General features: G+C 41.0%; 1 protein-coding gene across 1 annotated transcript in view; it reads left to right on the top strand.

Annotated features, from left to right (window-relative positions):
- The first annotated feature begins 17,573 nt into the window (after nt 1-17,573).
- The window catches only part of MYL10 (myosin light chain 10), a 47,862-nt gene continuing 45,549 nt past the window's right edge, over nt 17,574-19,886 (top strand). Inside the window, exon 1 of the mRNA XM_069944472.1 lies at nt 17,574-17,623. Coding sequence (XP_069800573.1) covers nt 17,621-17,623 — 3 coding nt within the window. The 5' untranslated portion in view covers nt 17,574-17,620. The remainder of the gene's footprint in view (nt 17,624-19,886) is intronic.

Raw genomic sequence — 19,886 nt, 5'->3', positions numbered from 1 at the left:
AATTATGATATTGGCAATAGAGAATTATTGGCTATCAAGTTGGTGTTTGATGAGTGGAGACACTTCCTGGAGGGTGCCAAAAATAAGGTGGTCGTGCTTACTGACCATAAGAACTTGATGTACTTAGACAGTGCTAAACGTCTCACCCCACGTCAAGCCAGGTGGGCCCTGTTTTTCTCAAGGTTTAACTTTGAGATCACGTACCGGCCTGGTTCCAAAAATGTCAAGGCTGACGCCCTGTCTCGTAGTTTTGACATAGAAAATTCTCCCATGAACCAGCCCGATACGATTTTAAAACCCGGTGTGGTGGTGTCTGTCCTACAACAGGACCTGGTGACCCAGATCGCTGAGTCTCAGTCTTTGGCACCCCGAAATACTCCGGACTCCTGCTTGTTTGTACCTCCGGATCTTCGTCTCCGAGTCTTGGAGGAGATTCATAGCTCTGTGTTGGCTGGACACCCAGGGGTGGCAGGAACCAGGTTTTTGCTCTCGCGCCACTACTGGTGGCCTTCCTGGGCCCGAGATGTGAAAGCTTTTGTTGAGGCATGTGAGACTTGTGCTAGGTCCAAGGTCCCTCGAAGGCCACCTGAAGGATTATTACATCCGTTACCGGTGCCTACGAGACCATGGACACATATATCGATGGATTTCATTACTGACCTGCCCCTGTCCAGGGGAAAAACTGTCATTTGGGTAGTTGTGGATAGATTTTCCAAGATGTGCCATCTTATTCCTCTGTCTAAGCTACCAAATGCTCGTACTTTAGCTACGCTATTTATTAATCATATTCTACGTTTGCATGGCATCCCTGAGAATGTTGTTTCTGATAGGGGTGTTCAGTTTGTGGCAAAGTTTTGGAGAGAATTCTGTGAAAAGTTGGGTATCTCGTTATCTTTCTCGTCTGCCTTCCATCCGCAGACGAATGGTCAGACCGAGAGAATTAACCAGTCTCTAGAGCAATTTCTGAGGTGTTTCGTGACTGATGCCCAGGACAAATGGAGAGACTTTATATCTCTAGCTGAATTTGCCTTAAATAATCATGAACAGCGCTCACTTGGTATGTCGCCATTCTTTTGTAATTTTGGTTTTAATCCTAGGTATTCCTCTACTCATGCTGCTGAATCAGTTAACCCTTCCGCTGAAGCCATATTCTCTAAACTGTGCACAGTTTGGGCCCAAGCTCATCAGAGCTTGGTTAAAGCCCAAGAGCAATACAAAAAACATGCTAATAAAAGACGCATACCTGGCCATCAATACATAGTAGGGGAAAAGGTCTGGTTGTCTACGAGAAATCTGAGGTTAAAGGTACAATCCGGTAAACTGGCACCTAAATATGTTGGACCATACACTATTGTGGAAGTGATTAACCCTGTTACCTTTAGATTAAAACTGCCTGCATCATTTCGCATACATAATGTGTCCCATAAAGCACTTCTGAAAAAGTATGTTCCTCCGGTTGCGCCGTCTTCTCCTCCTGCTCCCCTGGTCATCCAGGGGGAGTTGGAGTATGAGGTAGAAAAAATTCTAAATTCTCGATGGGTACAAGGGTCTTTGCAGTACTTGGTCCACTGGAAGGGTTTTGGCCCAGAAGAACGGACGTGGGTTTCTGGGAAAGACATGCATGCCCCACGTCTGGTTCGACAATTTCATGCACGTAATCCGTCTAAGCCAGGTCCGTTCAATAAGGGTCCTGAGGCCCCTCATAAGAGGAGGGGTACTGTCAGGAATCTGCAGTAGCCTGTGTGAACTGGACCTGGTGTTTTTCCTTTGTGTGCCACACCCGATTGCTTCTCAGCTTCTGGCTATGCAGGAGTTAAGCTGAGAAGCTCCTGGTCTTGATTTTACACCTGTGTTGTTGCTGTGATTGACAGGTTTCTCTGCCTGTCTGTACCTGGAAGATCAGAGCGCCGGTCCAATAAGGATCCAGACCGGGCTCTTGGTCAGCATAAAAGCTAAGCACAGACTGAGTCCCAGTGCTGGCTAATTAGGTGTATTCCTGGTCCCAGCTCTCCCTTGTATATTCCTGCGCTCCCCGTCCTATCCCTCCTACTGCTCGACTCGTTCTTCTGACCTCCTGCCTGACTTGTGACTACTCTTTTGGATTACTGATTTTGTACTACGTTGCCCGTGTGATTTGACCCGGCCTGGTTTACTATTCCTTATTGTGTTCGTCTGTCCGTATTGTTTTGTGTATCACGTATATAGCGCAGGGAACGTCTCCGTGGTTGTCCGCGACCGCCTAGGGTCGGCTGAGGCAATTAGGCAGGGACAGTGGGTGGTTCAGATAGGGCCCACTGTCTGGTTGTGTCTGTGTTAGTATGACACCTGCTCTGCTCAGTTCCTGTCTCGGCCAGAGATGTCAGTAGAGATCATTGTGTCAGACTGATAGATTTAAATAGCTAGCCCATGAGAAGCTCAACAGAAACAGTCAGGAATAAATACTTAAATGTAGGTTAGGCATGGGTGAACTTATTGTAAGTTCGGCCAAACCCAAACCTGATGGATTGGCCGTTGATTGCTTTAGTTTGCAGCCTGTTCCAGGCTGACAGTCATAGGGCTCCTATAGCTGTATTCATAGGATTTTAATGTAACAATAACAATCGGCCTGTGTAAAAGATACTTTAATCACTACTTACTTTAATCACTACTTAGCTGTAGTAACAGTGTACGGTCATGCAGGAGGTAAAGAGCAACATATCATCCTGGGCAGGTACCATGATGAGTGGTCATTTCGAAGACTTTGCATGCTAAAATATGCTACCAGAATCAATAGGCATTGTCATTGGTACGCAATGCGGTGTAGACACCCAACGGACGCGGAGTGTAGTTGCTGGAATGAGGAGTGGTGAGTGCAGTACTGACATTGCTGTCCATGATTCTAATAATGTTATTGTGTAACCATTGCCAAGGGCAATGTTTTCTTGGAACTTGCTCACATAGTATAACTCTATTACTACTACTACAACAACTACTACTACTACTAATAATAATAATAATTATGGCACAAGGAATGACTATATTACCAGCAGATAAAAATATTGCTGTTGTTATCTTAGTGGGGTAGTTGAAGTCCACACCAGACTTCTTACAAAGGACACCACTGATGGGGACACTGTCCAAAAGAGCTCAAAAACACAAGTGTTAACAATTTCCATCTCTTTTTCCTTTTCATTTTTGGCAGGTAAATGAGGGTGAAATTTAACCTCGCAAAGAAGTCATTGAATTCTATAGAGAGATGATGATGCAACGCAAAAACCAAACAACTTAAGTAAGACATGACTTGATTGATTAACGTTTTCTATTTTCACTAAGTCAATTCGATCATCTTACCTGGAAGGTTACGTCTGCACAGCATTAGAGTTTCTCAATATCAATGATCTCTCTGTGAGCCATTCAGCAGATAAGAAACAGCTTTACTCACGTTTAAAAAATTTACCTACGCCCAGTTCTAAAATATCCCAGTGCTGCTGTATAACCATATTCCAGTCACTCAGAATAATCAGTATAAATGTAAAAAATTCTGGAAGTAAGCAGTAAAACATGTGACAGCCTATGGTAATAGACCGGAGCTGAGATGCAGCCAATGGACAAGAGTGACTCTGGAAAAAGTATCCCTTTTCTTGTAATCCCAATTAAACCTTTTATCTTCGAAGAAACCTAGTACCATATTTTTTACTTACAGTAGTAATGATTAAGTCAAACACCAGATTAAGTATCCAATACTGATAAAAGGATTGATATGGTAATAATAAATGATTTATATGGATTCACAGTTATCTACTATATAGACACTATTTGTGTTTGATATAAATAGGGAGGTAGGTCATGGACCACCACTCCATTCATGGTCTATGGAGCTGCCAGAGATAGCCAATTACAATACTTGGATACCTTTTGCAGCTCCAAAGACAATGAATAGAAGTGCACCGCACATGCCTGGAGTATGGTAATGCTCATAGCAAGGAGCTGGGACTGCTCATCATGGGATGTCCCAGTGGTTGGACCCTCTGCAATCTTATACTTATCCCCTATGCTGTGGATAGGGGGTAAGCTATTTTTAATTCAGAATACCCCTTTAACACTAACATAACATCTACAAGATTGCTACGCAAGACTTACTATAAATTTCAATAATTGTTGAGCCAACAACAAGCTCTTTCATCAACCAATGCTGCATATTTAAAGCACCGCCAGAAAGTTGGAAAAACTGTCTTATAAGAGAGTCCCATAGCTGGTCGAACACATAAGATACCTGACGGTGATTCTCCACCAACTTTTTCCTAAGAAGAAAAAATGTTAAACTATTGCAATTATTGTGTCTATTTCAGGCCTACTGTCCCAAAAATAGCTTTCTACCATAGAATGAAGATACTAATGTTGCCAATACCAACATAAGCATGAATACTAGACCAGGCATGCCTATTGTGAACACACACCTTTGGCAACATGTTATCTCTAACAAACTCAGGCCATTTTACTGGATGCCAGATATTGGGGATAGTTGGCTTTCCCCTATACACATTTAATATACATTCTATGTATGGCTTAGCCTTGCTAGTTTGTGACTGTCTGCCTTTTTATTTCAAAGACTAAACAACACAGTTGAGCCTAGTAGTAAGGTCACAGAAAATTGATCTCTGATTTGTGATGTGTATGATGTCCGTAAGGACAGTAGTGAAACAGTGCAGCCTATCATAACATCATGAACAATAGAAGAATTGATCTACAGTCCGTGTTGTTTCCTCCATAAATAAAAAGTTATATAAATAAATGTCTGCAAGGGCCTTAGCTCTCTCATCAGACACCAATGCAAGACTTCGTTCTGTTTTGACAAGAACCTTGTTTATGGCAATATTATTAATAAATAAATATTTGAATTTTTTCGTATTATTTATTTTTATGATTATTAATATTGCCCACTGTTCTGTATACTAATACAATGAAATTACAATTAGGTACAATGTTATAACACAGTGGTCCCTGTTACAAGAGCCTCAGGTTAGACTTTTTTCAAAGCACAATGGGGTAGATTTATCAAACATGGTGTAAAGTGAAACTGGCTCAGTTGCCCCTAGTAACCAATCAGATTCCACCTTTCATTTTCCAAAGAGTCTGTGAGAAATGAAAGGTGGAATCTGATTGGTTGCTAGGGGCAACTGAGCCAGTTTCACTTTACACCATGTTTGATAAATCTCCCCCAATGATCTTTCCTGGGCCATTTCAACCTAAAAACTACTGTACATTCACCGTACAACGCTATAGGCACTAATGACCTGTGATGCTGCAAAAATTCAAACCAATCATTGGTAACCCATCTCTATTAGGGCTCATTCTCACTACGGAAACTGCACAGATAACCTCCAGCGCTTGCCCCTCCCCGCACTCCCGCTTGAAGATCTGCTCGTCCCATAGGCTCCATTCTATGTTCAGGCAGATTTCACCATCTACCCAAGGAATTGACGTGGCAATTCTTTTTTGGGAGGACGGAGGAATCTGCTTTAATAGAATGGAGCCTATGGGACAGGCAGATCTTCAAACGGGAGTGTGTGTGTGTGTGTGTGTGTGTGTGTGGGGGGGGGGGGGGCAAGTACATGGAATCCGCTGGAGGTTTTCTGCTCGGATTCTGTAGTGTGAGCGCGCCCTCACTAAGTGTGTTAAGGGGAGGGCCTGATAATTCTCCTTTTCACAGCTATTTACTATTAATATATAGTAGCTGGCTTTTGTAAATTGTCATTTAACTCTGGGGAGACTGATCAATTAATATTATTGTGTTTCGACTTTATATTAGGTATTATTGTATGTTAGACACAGTATATGTGCCACAATACCCAGCGACACCACCATGATTAACGTATTTAGATTTTTTTTACAGGAGGAGCAGTAGTGCGGTGTTAATACACTGGATTTGGATGATGTGGTGCAGAAGGTGTGCTGGTGAGGCGGCTGCTTCTACTACCCTGGAGGTTAATTGCAATTGGGTGCAATCCGTTTAGATCCGTCTTTTCGGACCATCTTTCCGTCTGGATTCTGAAAGAAAGAAATAAAAAGTGAAGTAACTAGCAGAAAGAAACAGTATTAATAGAAAGCACAAAGATTGGTCTGGCAGCTAGTGGCATTCTAGATGATCTCGGACCAATACATAATCGTAATAAACTACTATTTGGTCACATAATGCATTTGCATAAAGGAAAATCAACACCTTTTCTTGTTGAGTATGTGGTTTTCATAATGTTTTGTGATAGGGTTGACCCTTGTTTTATGAAGCATAAATGACGGTAAAGTGTACGCATTCCGTAAGAGCTGATGTATGATGAATCTGGGTGAGCTATGGGAATCTGCTATTTGCCATGAAGGTTCATTATTACAGCAGCTAGTAAAGAGCTCAGTTCTCATAATACCATTGTAGTATATTACCAGTATATTCATATTGTAATTTCCTGATAATATATAAATCCATTGCTTTATTCTGATACATTTTACACCTTTCAATAATATAAATAAACTTCTGTGTAATCTGCAGATGCAGTTATGTTGAAATTGGCTCCATAAAACAAGTAATTGGTCAGTGTATTCATGTCACTTTCAGATGTGTTGCTACATATAAATAGATCCTATTTCCCCTGTGATGTGTGAGTGAGTTTGGGGCACCAGTCTGGCAATGTAAATTAATACTGTAGCTAGCAGATAGAATGATTGTGCTGTGTTCCCAGTTAATTTATATGTTGAAATGTGTCTCCTGCAACATGAACCATTAACAAATTGGTCCAAAGGCAACAACTCGGCAAACTTGATAAAAGGAGCCTCTGCCCCTAGCAGCCGGCAGGGATCCTGGGGCTTCATTTTCCCATTAAGGATGGAGTCCAACATAATCCAACATATATTTGCGGACCGATCATGTTAGTATTTGTGAAGGGAAGGGGTCTAGCGAAGTCAGAAAATGCTGACCTTTGTAATCTATGCACAAAAGCACAATCTTTTCGCTTGTTCAAAAGCAAACAGCAAATCCTAGAAGCACCAGGCCATGTTCCATTTTCTTGTAACATGTTTGCACGCTAAATATTTTACAAGAAGACATAGTATATCTTGTAGGAATCTAGTTTTAATCTATTCACAATACAGAGTTTTCCCCTATTTTGACAGGAAACAAAAATATTGTGGAATTGATCTTCTCAGTTAAGAGTATATCAAATATCAGTTAAAGGGAATGTACGGTCTAGACTTTTTTTTAACTGATTAAAGCTAGATAGTAAAATATATGCTCTTTTTTATTCTAATCTCTTTCGGCTTTCTGACTGTAATTTTTTATTTCATTTTTTTACATTATTATAGGGATAGCCATCTTGCTGCTGCCTCTTCAAACAGCAATGATAAGTTTACTGCAAGCTCCATGGACATAGACGACAATGGACAGGACCAATTCCATTGACATGAATGGGAAACATTTCTGAACATACTCTGTGACCTTTAGGGTAGCTTCACACGTACCGGATCTGCAGCAGATTTCACGCAGTGAAATCCGCTGCGGATCCTGGTAGTGCGAGGATCTATGGGGGTTACATATCTGCACCGAATTAATATTCCACTGCGGATATGTAACCCGGCCCCTTTAACCCCTTTGCCGTCGGCAGCCCCCGGCCCTGACCATACATTACCTGCTTGGTGCCGCGGCTGTGTGTGAGGCTCCCGACTCCCATCGCTCCCCATCAGCCAGTCAGTGCTTCCCCCTCCCTATGTAATGACATCTTTAAGGGTAGCTTCACACATACCGGATCCGCAGTGGATTTCACGCTGCAAATTTGCAGCGAAATTAGCTGCGGATCCTGGTAGTGTGAAGTTGAATGGGTCACATAAATTCTGCTGCCAGTATGTAACCTGGCCGCGCAGCGGATTTTGCTGCAAACTTGCAACATGAAATCCGCTGCGGGTCAGGTACGTGTGCAGCTACCCTTAAAGATGTCATTACATAGGGAGGGGAAAGCTGAGCTGTGAGCTTCAACTATAGAAATCTCTATTTATTGGTCATCTTGTACTGTAATGCTGTACAGAACACTTTATAGCAGCCTCCTTCTTATCAACACAGACAGAACAGGAAGTTCTAGAGGTAAGATGTTCTAGTGGTGAGAATAAAAACTGCAAGGTTTTAGGATTATTTTCTATACTATTTTATAATATATAGTAAAATGTTAATTTAGAAAAATTACATTTTAAAAAAACATAACTTATTAACATAATAACCTAATTTAAACAATATGTCATTTTCTTGATGACACATTCCTTTAATCATATCATAAGATACCTGCTTAGTCCACTTTAAAGGCATATTCCCGTCTTCAGATATGGCATGTTTAATGGATCGGTATACTGTTATGATTGGGGTGGAACCTTGACTGATAGACCATATTCTTTTAGTATGTCTCCAGTGAAGTTGACTCATGCTCAACCTGTATGAAACACTTTAGTGGAACCAGAAATACTTTTTTTTTTAAACAAATAATCATTGAATGACAACCTGTAATAAATTTATATTATAGAACAAGTACTTTGCAAGCTCAATTCTGGCGTGGCAGCAAAGTTCCTTTGTAGAATGTAAAAACAAAGGAAGAATACATAGGGAAAGGTGAAAATGCTCCTGAATGCTCCTGGGGCAGGTTTATATGTAACCACCTGTTGGGGAGCTATACACAATTGCTGTCAGACCTTGAGCCTAATGTCTGTAAAGAGGTTTGGGCTTTTCAGCTATAAAACATATGTTCCGAAAAAACAGGATGGCTGTGCTGTCATGAGAACACTTTGGGTAAATGTGTCCTTGTCTCTTCATCACATCATCCTTTGCGTGACCTGCTCCTGGCCCAGTGCCAAAAACTGAAGCCATGACCTGATAGTATGGGGTTAATTGTCTACTGATATGACAGTGCCAGTAATCAGCCTTTTACAGTCTTCTGTAGATTAACAAGTCCTATAACTTCCAATATCTTACAGGGGTACTCCAGAGCGTAAATGAAATCACTAAAAATGATAAACAGTCTAGTTTCCATTATAAGGATCACAGAAAGAAACTAAAACTTAGCTTTTATTCTGATTATTTAGACCAAAATACACACAAATATACAAAATGTATGATAACATCACAGTATCATCATCCAGATGATTACAAATACCAATACCAGATTGCCAGCTGTAATAACTAAATATGATGGGCAATGTGCCTACACTCGGGAGACCCTATGGTGTATATGTCTCATACCGTATGTGGCCCGAGGGGGAGAAAGGAATTACACGGATTAAAAATACCAGAGATATATGGGCCTATGATGCCCTATGCTGTAGTTTCCTCTCTCAACCTGCCCTAGACAGAGTGATCGCGCTGAAAATCAATGAATCAATTGCACCCACTCTGTGAGCTAGGTGCAAAGTGTCAAAATTTAATTTTTGCACTGAGCGGGTGAGCAAACTTTTTTAACTTTTTGAAAAACATGCTATAAGCAGGGATGACAAATCACCCCCAAAGAGTTTATTAAACACCAGGAAATCTAGTGCACAATTTGTCTATATTAGACATGTCTTAAACTGAAGGAAATTTGTGGCACGGAATCAGTAATACTTTCTGGAGCATTAAAAATTAAAAGCAAACATACTGGAACATTGAAGGATTAAGTGGGGATTATTCATGAAGTTGGCAAGCTCTGCCTTCACAACAATCTACTTTACTGTATCTTCTTATTGACTAAAGAAGACCACACAGATGGCTATTGTGAATTATTACATCTTGCAATTGATATTTGAAGTAAGATAAAGTTCAAGATGTCAGGGTCAACATATCTGCTTCTAAATTATTTATTTAGCTTAGTAAAAAATTAAGATGATGAGAAAAATACTTGACATATTTTATGACCAAAGAAAGGAAAATATATTATAGCTGCACATATATGTAAGTACTGTATATGTAAGTAACATTGAACACTTTGTTCGTTCACATTGCGTATAACACCGGCCGTATATGTAAGTAACATTGAACACTTTGTTCGTTCACATTGCGTATAACACCGGCCATTCTGTGACCAGCCGAGTCACAGAACGGCTGGTGTTACTGTAGATCATCCCGGCGGTACTGCAGTAACGGCTGAGATGATCTTCAGTAACACCAGCCGTTCTGAGGATCTTCATTTCTGGTGAATTCGGATGTGGGCACACCCGTGTGCGCCTTCATCACAATTCACCGCTGCACACATTGGAGCATGCTCTATTTTGTGAACTGAAATGTTTTGTGTGGTCGCTATTCAATGAATAGCGGCCACACAAACGTGACTTGTCAGTTTTCCGTGCGACCGGATGGAATCCCAACCGGAATGCATACTGCGTGTATATGCTCTGGACTGAATTTCATTTATCCAAATACAGCGAATGTTTATACAGCGAATGTTTAGCATAAATCTCGGACGTTGTTACTAATTGCATCACTGCCCGTGATTTATGCTAAACATACGTTGTGTGAACATGGCCTCAGAAAGTATTTGGTCTTCTCTGGCATCAGCTGACACTCACTGCTAATAAGTGACAACCACAATTATACTGATGTTGAAAATATAACCATTTAAATCCTGTGATTACATGACAATTGTTATACCTTGTATCAGATAATAAGTGTTATGTCATGTATTAGATTGGCACTATGGAAGTTGGAGACGTTTTCAAGGCCTCTGTGCATGCCATAGTAGATCTGCTAATACAGCCTGCTTCTAGCAGGCTGTACTAGAAGAGTGCTGTTTGCATTGATCAATATAATGAATTAATTCATTATGTTAATCTAATGCTTGCTGATAAAAATTTTCTTGGCGAAAAAATATTAAAAAAATAAAAAAAAATATTTAAAAAGTCACTGCTCAAATATAAATTTAAATTAAAAAACTGAAGCGTAACTGTCATTTAAATGTCATTTTTCAGAAATCAATAAGCATCAATAGTACAACTGATTTTAAGAAGCTCTGTAGTAGGTTTTACTAAGAAAAATTTTCCTTCTGTACTCAAAAATTAGTTTTCCTAAATCCTAATTTGTTTTCCTAAAGTGAGTACAGAGAGGAAAAAAGCAGAACTGTACAAAGTAGCATCCTGCAATCTTACCTCACCAGGCTCACAGATAAGCGTTGACCTTTCTGACCTCTGAATCCAGTGTTTTATGTGCCCAGACAGGCTGCAAACAGTACAGCCGCTTGTCTCCTCTCCCTGCTCACTTATCCCCTCGACCCCTCCCCCCAACCTTAGGTTATAATGGGAAACCCGTCTTCACTTTGCTCTTCTGTAATGTTGACGGCTTTGCCTGATAATGCACAGATAAAAAGTAAAAGGGGGGGGGGGGGGGGGGGGGTGGCTGGTAAACAGCTCTTTGACTACAGAACAAGGCTTTTTGCCTAATAAAACTTTTTACAGAGTTTCTTAAAATCTCTTGTACTATTGATTTCTGCAATAACAGATTCTACGGCACTTTACAATTCTGGGGATAAATACATAGAGTAAAATCAGATGTATGTGTAATTTTCATGCCAAACATGAGGAGTAAGGGCCCTGCTCGCAAGAACTTACAGACTATGAGGAGAGGGCTGGAGACAAAAGGCAGATGGGAAAACGTGCTTAATTGTAACTATGGTCATGCAATCTTTATAAATAAGGCAGTGCAGATAAGGGTGGGTGCATGTGTGTGTATGGATTGTGGGGGCGGAGAGATAAAATTAGGGAACCTGCTAAGCCTGCTTGTAAAAATGAGTTTTGAGGGCACATTTGAAGCTTTGAGTATGGGAGGTGAGTCTAAAATTCTTAGGTAATTCATTCCATAGAAGCGGTGCAGCTTGGGAGTATGGACAATGTTAGGCATAAGTCATTAGCGCAGCGTAAAACACTGGTAGGGTGGTAGACAGAGATGAGGGAGGACATGTAGGGAAAAAATACCAAATAATTTCTGAAAAAAAAGTTAATATTAAATGTTCATGTTCTGAGGGAGGAGTCTCCTAAGTCCAACCCTTTCTATCCAGTGGGCTGGAAGCAGTCTAAACTTGCGAGAGTCTGGCTTTGGCCAGAGAAACGTAAGCATGTAGTCAGATTCTGTCCTGAAAGGCCACAATTATGGGAAAAGGTTTAGGCCTAGTTCAGCCACACTGTTTCCAGCTAAAGCCGGTTGTTTTTAAAGTATATTTAATATAGGCAGTTAATCTGTGTAGACCCTTCTTAGTAGACAATTTCCCATTTGCATTGTGCATATATCTATCTTTATTAGCAACACTAAAGTTTGTAAACCATATTCAGAGACTTTTGGTCAGTATAACTACAACTTAAAGGGAACAGTGTCACTTTTACAAGTATCCACACAAAACCTTTGTCTTTACAACCTTGTACTGTAAGGATGATATGTTGTCTGGATTGTGCTTAGTAAATGTTGCGCCTGTTTACAAGTTAACTTGCACCATCACGTCTGCCAAGTGACTTCTGATTGCACAGACTTCCAGGTACAAGAACTTTTATGGCTCCACAGAAGGACATATAGGGTTAGCCAACCAGGGGTGGATTAACTTTACCATAGGCCCGGGGTTGTTCAGTAAGCCTGGGCCCCACCATCCCACTGTAACTATGGCAACACTAGCGTGGTGTTCATAGTATAGATAATGTCATAATGCCCTGATTTGTGCAAAATTTTGGTAAAAAAAAGCAGCAATTTTTTTTACAAATCATGGCAGAACTGTAGTCAGGAGACAATACTCTACTGAAAGAAAAAATCTTTTTGGGTGGCCATGGGCCCCCTAAGAGCTCAGAGCCCCAGGCTACCGCCCGAAACGGACCTATTATGATCCACTACTGTAGCAAACCACAAAGCCATCCTTGACATTACAAGAGATTCTGACAGAGGGACTACTACCCTCAGCTGCCCGGAACTACTCCATTTATCACCCCTCATGCAAGGACCCCCACAACAGGGGTACCATTCATATGGATTTCTTTTAGGTTCGCCAAAACAATTGCTGATTTTTGAATTGAGTCATAGATGGAGACACTCTATGGGGCTTGGTCATGTTAGTATATTTTGCTGTTTGAGAAATTTTGCATTTTTATCACCATTCATATATACGTATTTGGGGGGGGTCACAATTTTTTTTAATTTAATTTATGTTTGTGTTTTCAGTTTATATATAATTTTATAATAATATGACATGTCTTATTAGTATTGTGCATATTGTGTGAATGGTGGTGATGTTATTAGAACTGCAACTAAATTATTTTAAGGCAGGTTTAAGGGCTAGCTGGTATCAAATATGTCTTGGATTTTAGCCCCTGACAATGGATAGGACCATAAGGTATATAAAGAAATTTTTTACTTGCTTGTGATGCCATAATGCTAAATGTTTGATATAAGTGTAATTAAAAGAAAGTGTTAGAAGACCAAGCTATCCTTGGACATAAACCAACAATGAGTAGGCCTTTTTCTTGCTGACAATACGAGCATGATTGATTATAACAAATCCTGCCCATAGCAAGTCATTATTGCAGTCATCATGGAGTACAGACACGTACCATAAAACACCTGATATATCCATTTTACTGTACTGTAGGTGTGGAAAGAAAACAGATGTTCATTTTCGACAATTTATTTGCCTTGACAATTTCCAAAGCCTATAGGCTTACTGTTGATCAATACTGAAAACTAATTCTGTAGTCTTGCTCGGGCTTCAGTCTTAAGTGTGGATAGAAATTTATGTCATGATTTTATTTCTATATAAACCAATGAGTATCTTCCATTTTGGGTGCAGAATTTAAAGCAACAATGTGCAAAGGGTGGTAAAATGGCATCCTTAAAGGCATTGCCTATTTGGCTGCTGCAGGGACATGTAGTGTTACATGATGATCGCACAAATGATGCCCAGACCAGGTAATGCATAGATGTGCCTGATCCGCCACAGTAGGGGGCAATTTTATAGAGCTTTTTTTTGCTTTGGTACATATAGGGAGGACCCCAGGCAGTGGCGTAGCGGCCGTGGTCGCCCTCCCTACCTCCATCGCGCCGGCCCGCCACTCTGCTCTCCCAGGCCCCCGGCCGATGCTCCGCTCCCTGGGGGTGTCCCCGGGATTTCCCGGCAGCACACGCACCAGGGAGCGGTGTACGCTGGGGCAATTACTTCTGGGTCAGGGAGCGCGTCACTCCCCATGCCGGAAGTAACAGCCTCGGCCTACACAGCTCCCTGGTGCGTGTGCTGCCGGGCAATTCCAGGGACACCTCCAGGGAGCGGAGCATCGGCCGGGGGCCAGTCCAACTACAGAAGACCACAGAAGAAGAAATGAGAGAAGGGAGCTGCGACGGGGGCAGAGGGGGGACAAGAAAGGGGGCATCTGTAAGAGGTGCTACATAAAGGGGGCCATCTATAAAAGGGAATATAAGAGATGGGCAGTCTGTAAGGGACACTACACAGAGGGGGGCATCTATATAGGGGACTACACTGAGAGGGACTCACAAGGAGATGCATATGGGGCCATCTCTACACAGAGGGGCACATATACTGTAAGGGGGTCACATAGTGTCAGGTCTACCCACTAAATGAGGGTGTAAAGGGGCCAATAGAGATTTGCAGTGTGTCTGGCAGATTCTGTGGATTCGTGGCTCTGAGAAGTTCTCATAACAGCCCAGGATGGATGGAGAAGATGAGGAAAAGGAAAGAACTCCGATCAGAGAAGACGTCCCCTGTGAGTCACCTGATATACTGTAACTGCACTGTGATGTATATGGTGTATAGAACCTGTGTGGAGCTGCGTCCACCTCTGAGCTGATAGTGATCTGTGTACAGTGGTTGTTGTTCATTAGCAGCAGTGACATTAGTCAGTATGTGGCAGTGTTAGTCAGTATGTGGTGGGATTATTTGTTACTTGTAATCTGGTACAGTATATTATTGGATTCAGTATACAGGTTTTGGTCAGTAACAATATTGTGGTGATGGTCGTGGTTGTGGTGGCAATATTTGCCCCTTGTATACTGGTTGGTATTATTGGTCAGTATACAGGATTTGGTCTGTAACAGTATGGCGGTAATATGTATGGTGATATTTCCTTCCTATTTACTGGTATTATTGGTAATATTGGTCTTGATATATCTATCCCCTATCTATCTATCTATCTATCTATCTATTATCTATCTATCTATCTATCTATCTATCTATCTCCTATCTATCTATCTATCTGTCTATCTATCTATCTATCGCATCGCTTGGTCATGGAAGCGGGGGCCCAAGTTGAACTCTTGCACCGAACCAAAACGACATTAGCTACGCCCCTGACCCCAAGCAAATAACTGCCCTTCTGTATGATCTCCATATACCCTAATAAGCCATTTTTGCCGGACAACCCCTTTAAAGCACAAGTCCAGCCCATTCTGCAAAGTTCACGCTCATGCTAGGTGGTCGGGTTGCTGAGGAGACCATACAATGTCCAGTAAGTCCTTTTAATTGGAAAAGAGCTTGTGCACACAGCCCGCTTTGTCAGCAGAATGTGCAGGAGAGCAACACTGGACGTGCGCTTTAAGTGTTCCCTGTGAGGGATGACCTGGGCTGTACGTCTTCACCTTGTCATGGTCTTCAGAGTTCCCATCCTAGCTTCAGCTGACAATCATGAGGAACTATACAGTGCTATAAGGTTTGAATCTTGATGTCAAGATGAGCAATGAAGATGATAATCTGTGGTAGATAGGGATAGATAGGGCTTAGTATGAGGAACCAAAGTTGAAATCTGTATGCTTAAGCACCAAGGTAATTCAGTTTCCAAAATAAAAAGTGTCAAATGAAACTGGTTAAGGCACAGGATGAGGATGAACAATAGATATATAGCCAAAACATAGCCAGGACATAAATCTTAAATTAGCTAGGGTTAAGAAAAGATTTTATTATATCCTAGGTCTATACGGCTATGTTCACACTACGTAAAAGTACGGCTGTTGTGGTCGTACTTTATGCGGAGTGGTAAATTGCCTTATCTGCTATAGGATCCCGGACGGAGCGTATACACATGGTATACGCTCCGGCCGGGATCCCATGCGGACCCGCAAATAACTGACATGTGAATTGCGGCCGTAGAAACCCATGTCATTTCACACAATGAAGCGAGTGGCTCTGGCCGCTTGCTTCATTGGGTCCTATGGGGAGATGTGATGCGGGCGCGAGCCGACGCGCCCGCATCATTACACTACGGCCATAAATATGATCTTTGCACAGACCGGCAGTTCCGTGACCCCATCGGGCCACGGAACAGCCGGTCTCTTACAAAGTGTAAACATAGCCTAATAGTGTAAGACTATGAAAGTATTTATTCTGTTTTTAAAGGAGAAGTCTGGCGAAAATTTAGTATTGTAGTATTGTATTGCCCCTCAAAAGTTATACAAATTACCAACATACACTTATTATGGGAAATGAACAAGTGCTTTTTTCCCTGCACTTACTACTGCATCAAGACTTCCTGGATAACATGGTGATGTCACTTCCTGGATAACATGGTGATGTCACGACCCGACTTCCAGAGCTGTGCGGGCTGTGGCTGCTGGAGAGGATGATGGCGGGGGGACACTGAGGGACACAGGGCACTGAAGGGACACTGAGCATCCCTCTTCCATCATCCTCTCCAGCAGCCACAGCCCGCACAACTCTGGGAGTCAGGTCGTGACATCACCATTTTATCCAGGAAGTAAAGCCTTGATGCAGTAGTAAGTGCAGGGAAATAGCACCTTATGTGCATTTCCCATAATAAGTGTATATTGGGGAATTGTATAACTTTTGGGGGACAATACAATACTTTAATAAAAATTTTGTTTAAATATAAAAAAATCCATAAACTACCCCTCTACCTGCAATAATAGGCTACACAAAAGGTTTTTTTTGGTAGAGGGATTGGGACCACGAATAATACTAAGCTACAAATGTATGCACGGCCTTTACAAGATTTATATAACAATGAAAACAATTTTGCAACAAAAATCAAACCCAATGAACGGAATGTAAACTGAGGTTGACTTCCTACTAGAGATGAGGGAATTTTAGGTATGTTTGGGCTCTTCCTTTTCGGCTGTATCCAAGTTTTCCAGACATCCTTAGAGATGAATCCAACTTATCTATCTGTCAGAAGACAAGGGTCAGAGTTCAGACAAACCCAAACAAACTTGAAGTTCACTCATCTCTACTTCCTACTAATCTTATAAATTCATTTCAGTACTTTTGTCACAGCAAAATGTAGGTGAATTTCATGTCTTTTTAACTATAAGAAGCAGTGTAGAATCACATCAGTCGCTTTATAGTATCTGAGCACCATTTGTGTCCATGACATACTGTGAAGATTTTAATTCACAGCTGTCATTCCATAATGTTTAAAGGTCCAGAAGCAAAGGGCTTCCAACAACCAACTAATATTTCTCCGAAAAACAATGGCCCCTGGGACAAATGCCTTGGATAATTCTGAGATCCAGTTACTGAACTTTTCCAACCTTGCGTCTATTGTCTAAACTTGGAACAAACGTATTTAATCCTGAGTGGCACTATAAAAAGACAATCACTATGGATTTAGCTGGCTTGATAGTTGGCACTGAGGGGGGCAAGGGAGCAGCAGCAACATGGTAAGACCTACTAGTTACATCTTTACAAAATGTAACTCATGTTATCTGGCACAATGTGTTTATTGCTCTTATCTTTCTTTCTGACATGTAATAGATATATTTGATACTATACTGCTGTATTTTAATGAATGTTAAACATTACATAGACATTTTCCTTTTTTATGCCGTGAAAAACAAACAGATATATCAACCCATTCTGCCCAGATGTATGCCCATAAGGGCTCTCTTCTAACATGCTTTTGGGACGTAGAAGTCTGTGAATGCAAAGGGCAACATTTCCATATATTATGGATGTACACAGATTTGCATCAAGGTTTCTGTCAATTTTCCACTATTTTTGGTTGCTACAGTAGTAAAGGCTGCAACTAAAAATACCAAGATGGTAATGGTCCCTATTGAAATAAATGGGGACCAAAAGCTGGATCAATCAGAAGATATTTTGGCATATTCATGTAAACAGACGACACAATCCTAGTGTAGTGCCTGAGAATGTCTGGTTATGTGCTGGATATGCATCCATGCAATAATGTAAACAGGGCCTTAATCTGATTGCAAGTCCAGTTATATATTAAAGTGTTACTGTCATAACTTTCAAAATCTAAATCAGGGGATATGATATAAAAAATGTTTGCAGTTTATGTTCAATATTGTGATGTTTAGTTTTCATGCTTTAAAACAAAGCTATACTTACTTGTATCCAGGTTCAGTCTCCTGAAAGCAGCTTTTTGGTCTTGTGCTGGTTGAAAAAAAGACACTAAGAGCAGGAAATCCAAGTGCAGTACACAGTGTCACAGCCCAATGTGTCCATCAATCACATGACTGTTTCTCTGCGAGCGCAGATGACCACGACTTTCTGTGTGTAGTCTTTTTTTCAGCCAGCAGAAGACTAAAAAGCTGCCTTCAGGACCTGGATACAAGTAAGTATAGTTTTGTTTCAAAGCATGAGAGCTGGAAAAAAAAATTGCATGTAAATATAATTTGCAAACATGCTTCACAAATACATATACTGTTGATTTAGATTTTGAAAGCTATAATGACAGTGACACCTATATTAAGTTTTTACATTTATTAATGCAAAGGACTTGGAATTGGTGGGGAACCCAGCGGCCGGAGCCCTACTATCAGCACTGGATAGGGGATAGCAAACTGAGATGGGAATACCCCTTTGTGGAAAGTATGTTTGTCCTGATCTTGGCTGCATAGAACTCAGCGGAATGAGCATGGGTTCGTGCAATTTTTTTATGTAGAAAAAAAAATTAACTAGAAGTGCACCACATCAACGTTTCAGCACCTGGTCTAATGCAGCAGTCAATAAGAGGACTGTACTACAGAAATATTACTGGTAACTGAAATACAATTTCAAGATAAACTAGCTTGCAGCAACCACACATGGTCAAAAATAACAAGCTTTTACATCTCTCTCAAAAGACTTCTACTCCAGTATACTATGCAATAGATATTTATAATCAATACACAGATGCATGTATAATAGATAGTTTTGTATTGGTCAGGGGGGATTGAAAGACTCCCAAGCCTCCAGGCTAGAGGTGAACATAGTTAAGTAAATCCTACTCAGTAACAGTCATACTATAGGTTGACTTAATCTAAAGATTTTCAGGAGATCACAATGTAAATATTCTTTTTTTTTTTTTTTAATAATAATAATTATTATTCATTTTTAAAACACCCATTATTCAAGAGTTCTGTATGTGATAAGGGGTTAGCATACAAATCGTAATGTAATACTAAGAACACATGACATGAATAAAGTAATAACAGATTGATACATAAGGAGAGAGGACCCTGCCCGTGAGGGCTTACAATCTACAGGGTGATAGGGCAGCTGGTCACAGGGCGGTAAGATGGCAGCAGGGTAATTGTACGTTGTGGCTTTATCTGAATAGATGGGTTTTTAAGTTTCTTTTAGGGTTGTGATGAGTGACAGCCAGATGTGTCGGGGTAGAGAGTTTAAGAGAATGGGGGAAGCTTAAGAGAAAACTTGAAGACAGTTGTGTGAGGAGCGGATAAGAGAGGCACAGACAGAGGTCTTGTGACTATCGGTGATTGCGTGAGGGACAGTATTCGGGAGATCAAGTCAGAGGAAGAAAATAATACTATTTGGTCTAAGTGTGGATATGGCTATTTATTAATTCCCTGGCAATTTAGTTTCCTGGCTTGAATAACGGTCTCTTCCAGGACTGTGTGCTGCCAACAGGCATGTGGGAACCTAACTTCCCTGTACCCTTGAATCAGAGGATATTGC

Source organism: Dendropsophus ebraccatus, chromosome 11 (genome assembly GCF_027789765.1).
Source record: "Dendropsophus ebraccatus isolate aDenEbr1 chromosome 11, aDenEbr1.pat, whole genome shotgun sequence".
In the NCBI taxonomy this organism is placed as follows: Eukaryota; Metazoa; Chordata; class Amphibia; order Anura; family Hylidae; genus Dendropsophus; species Dendropsophus ebraccatus.
This window is presented reverse-complemented; position numbering and strand designations above follow the sequence as displayed.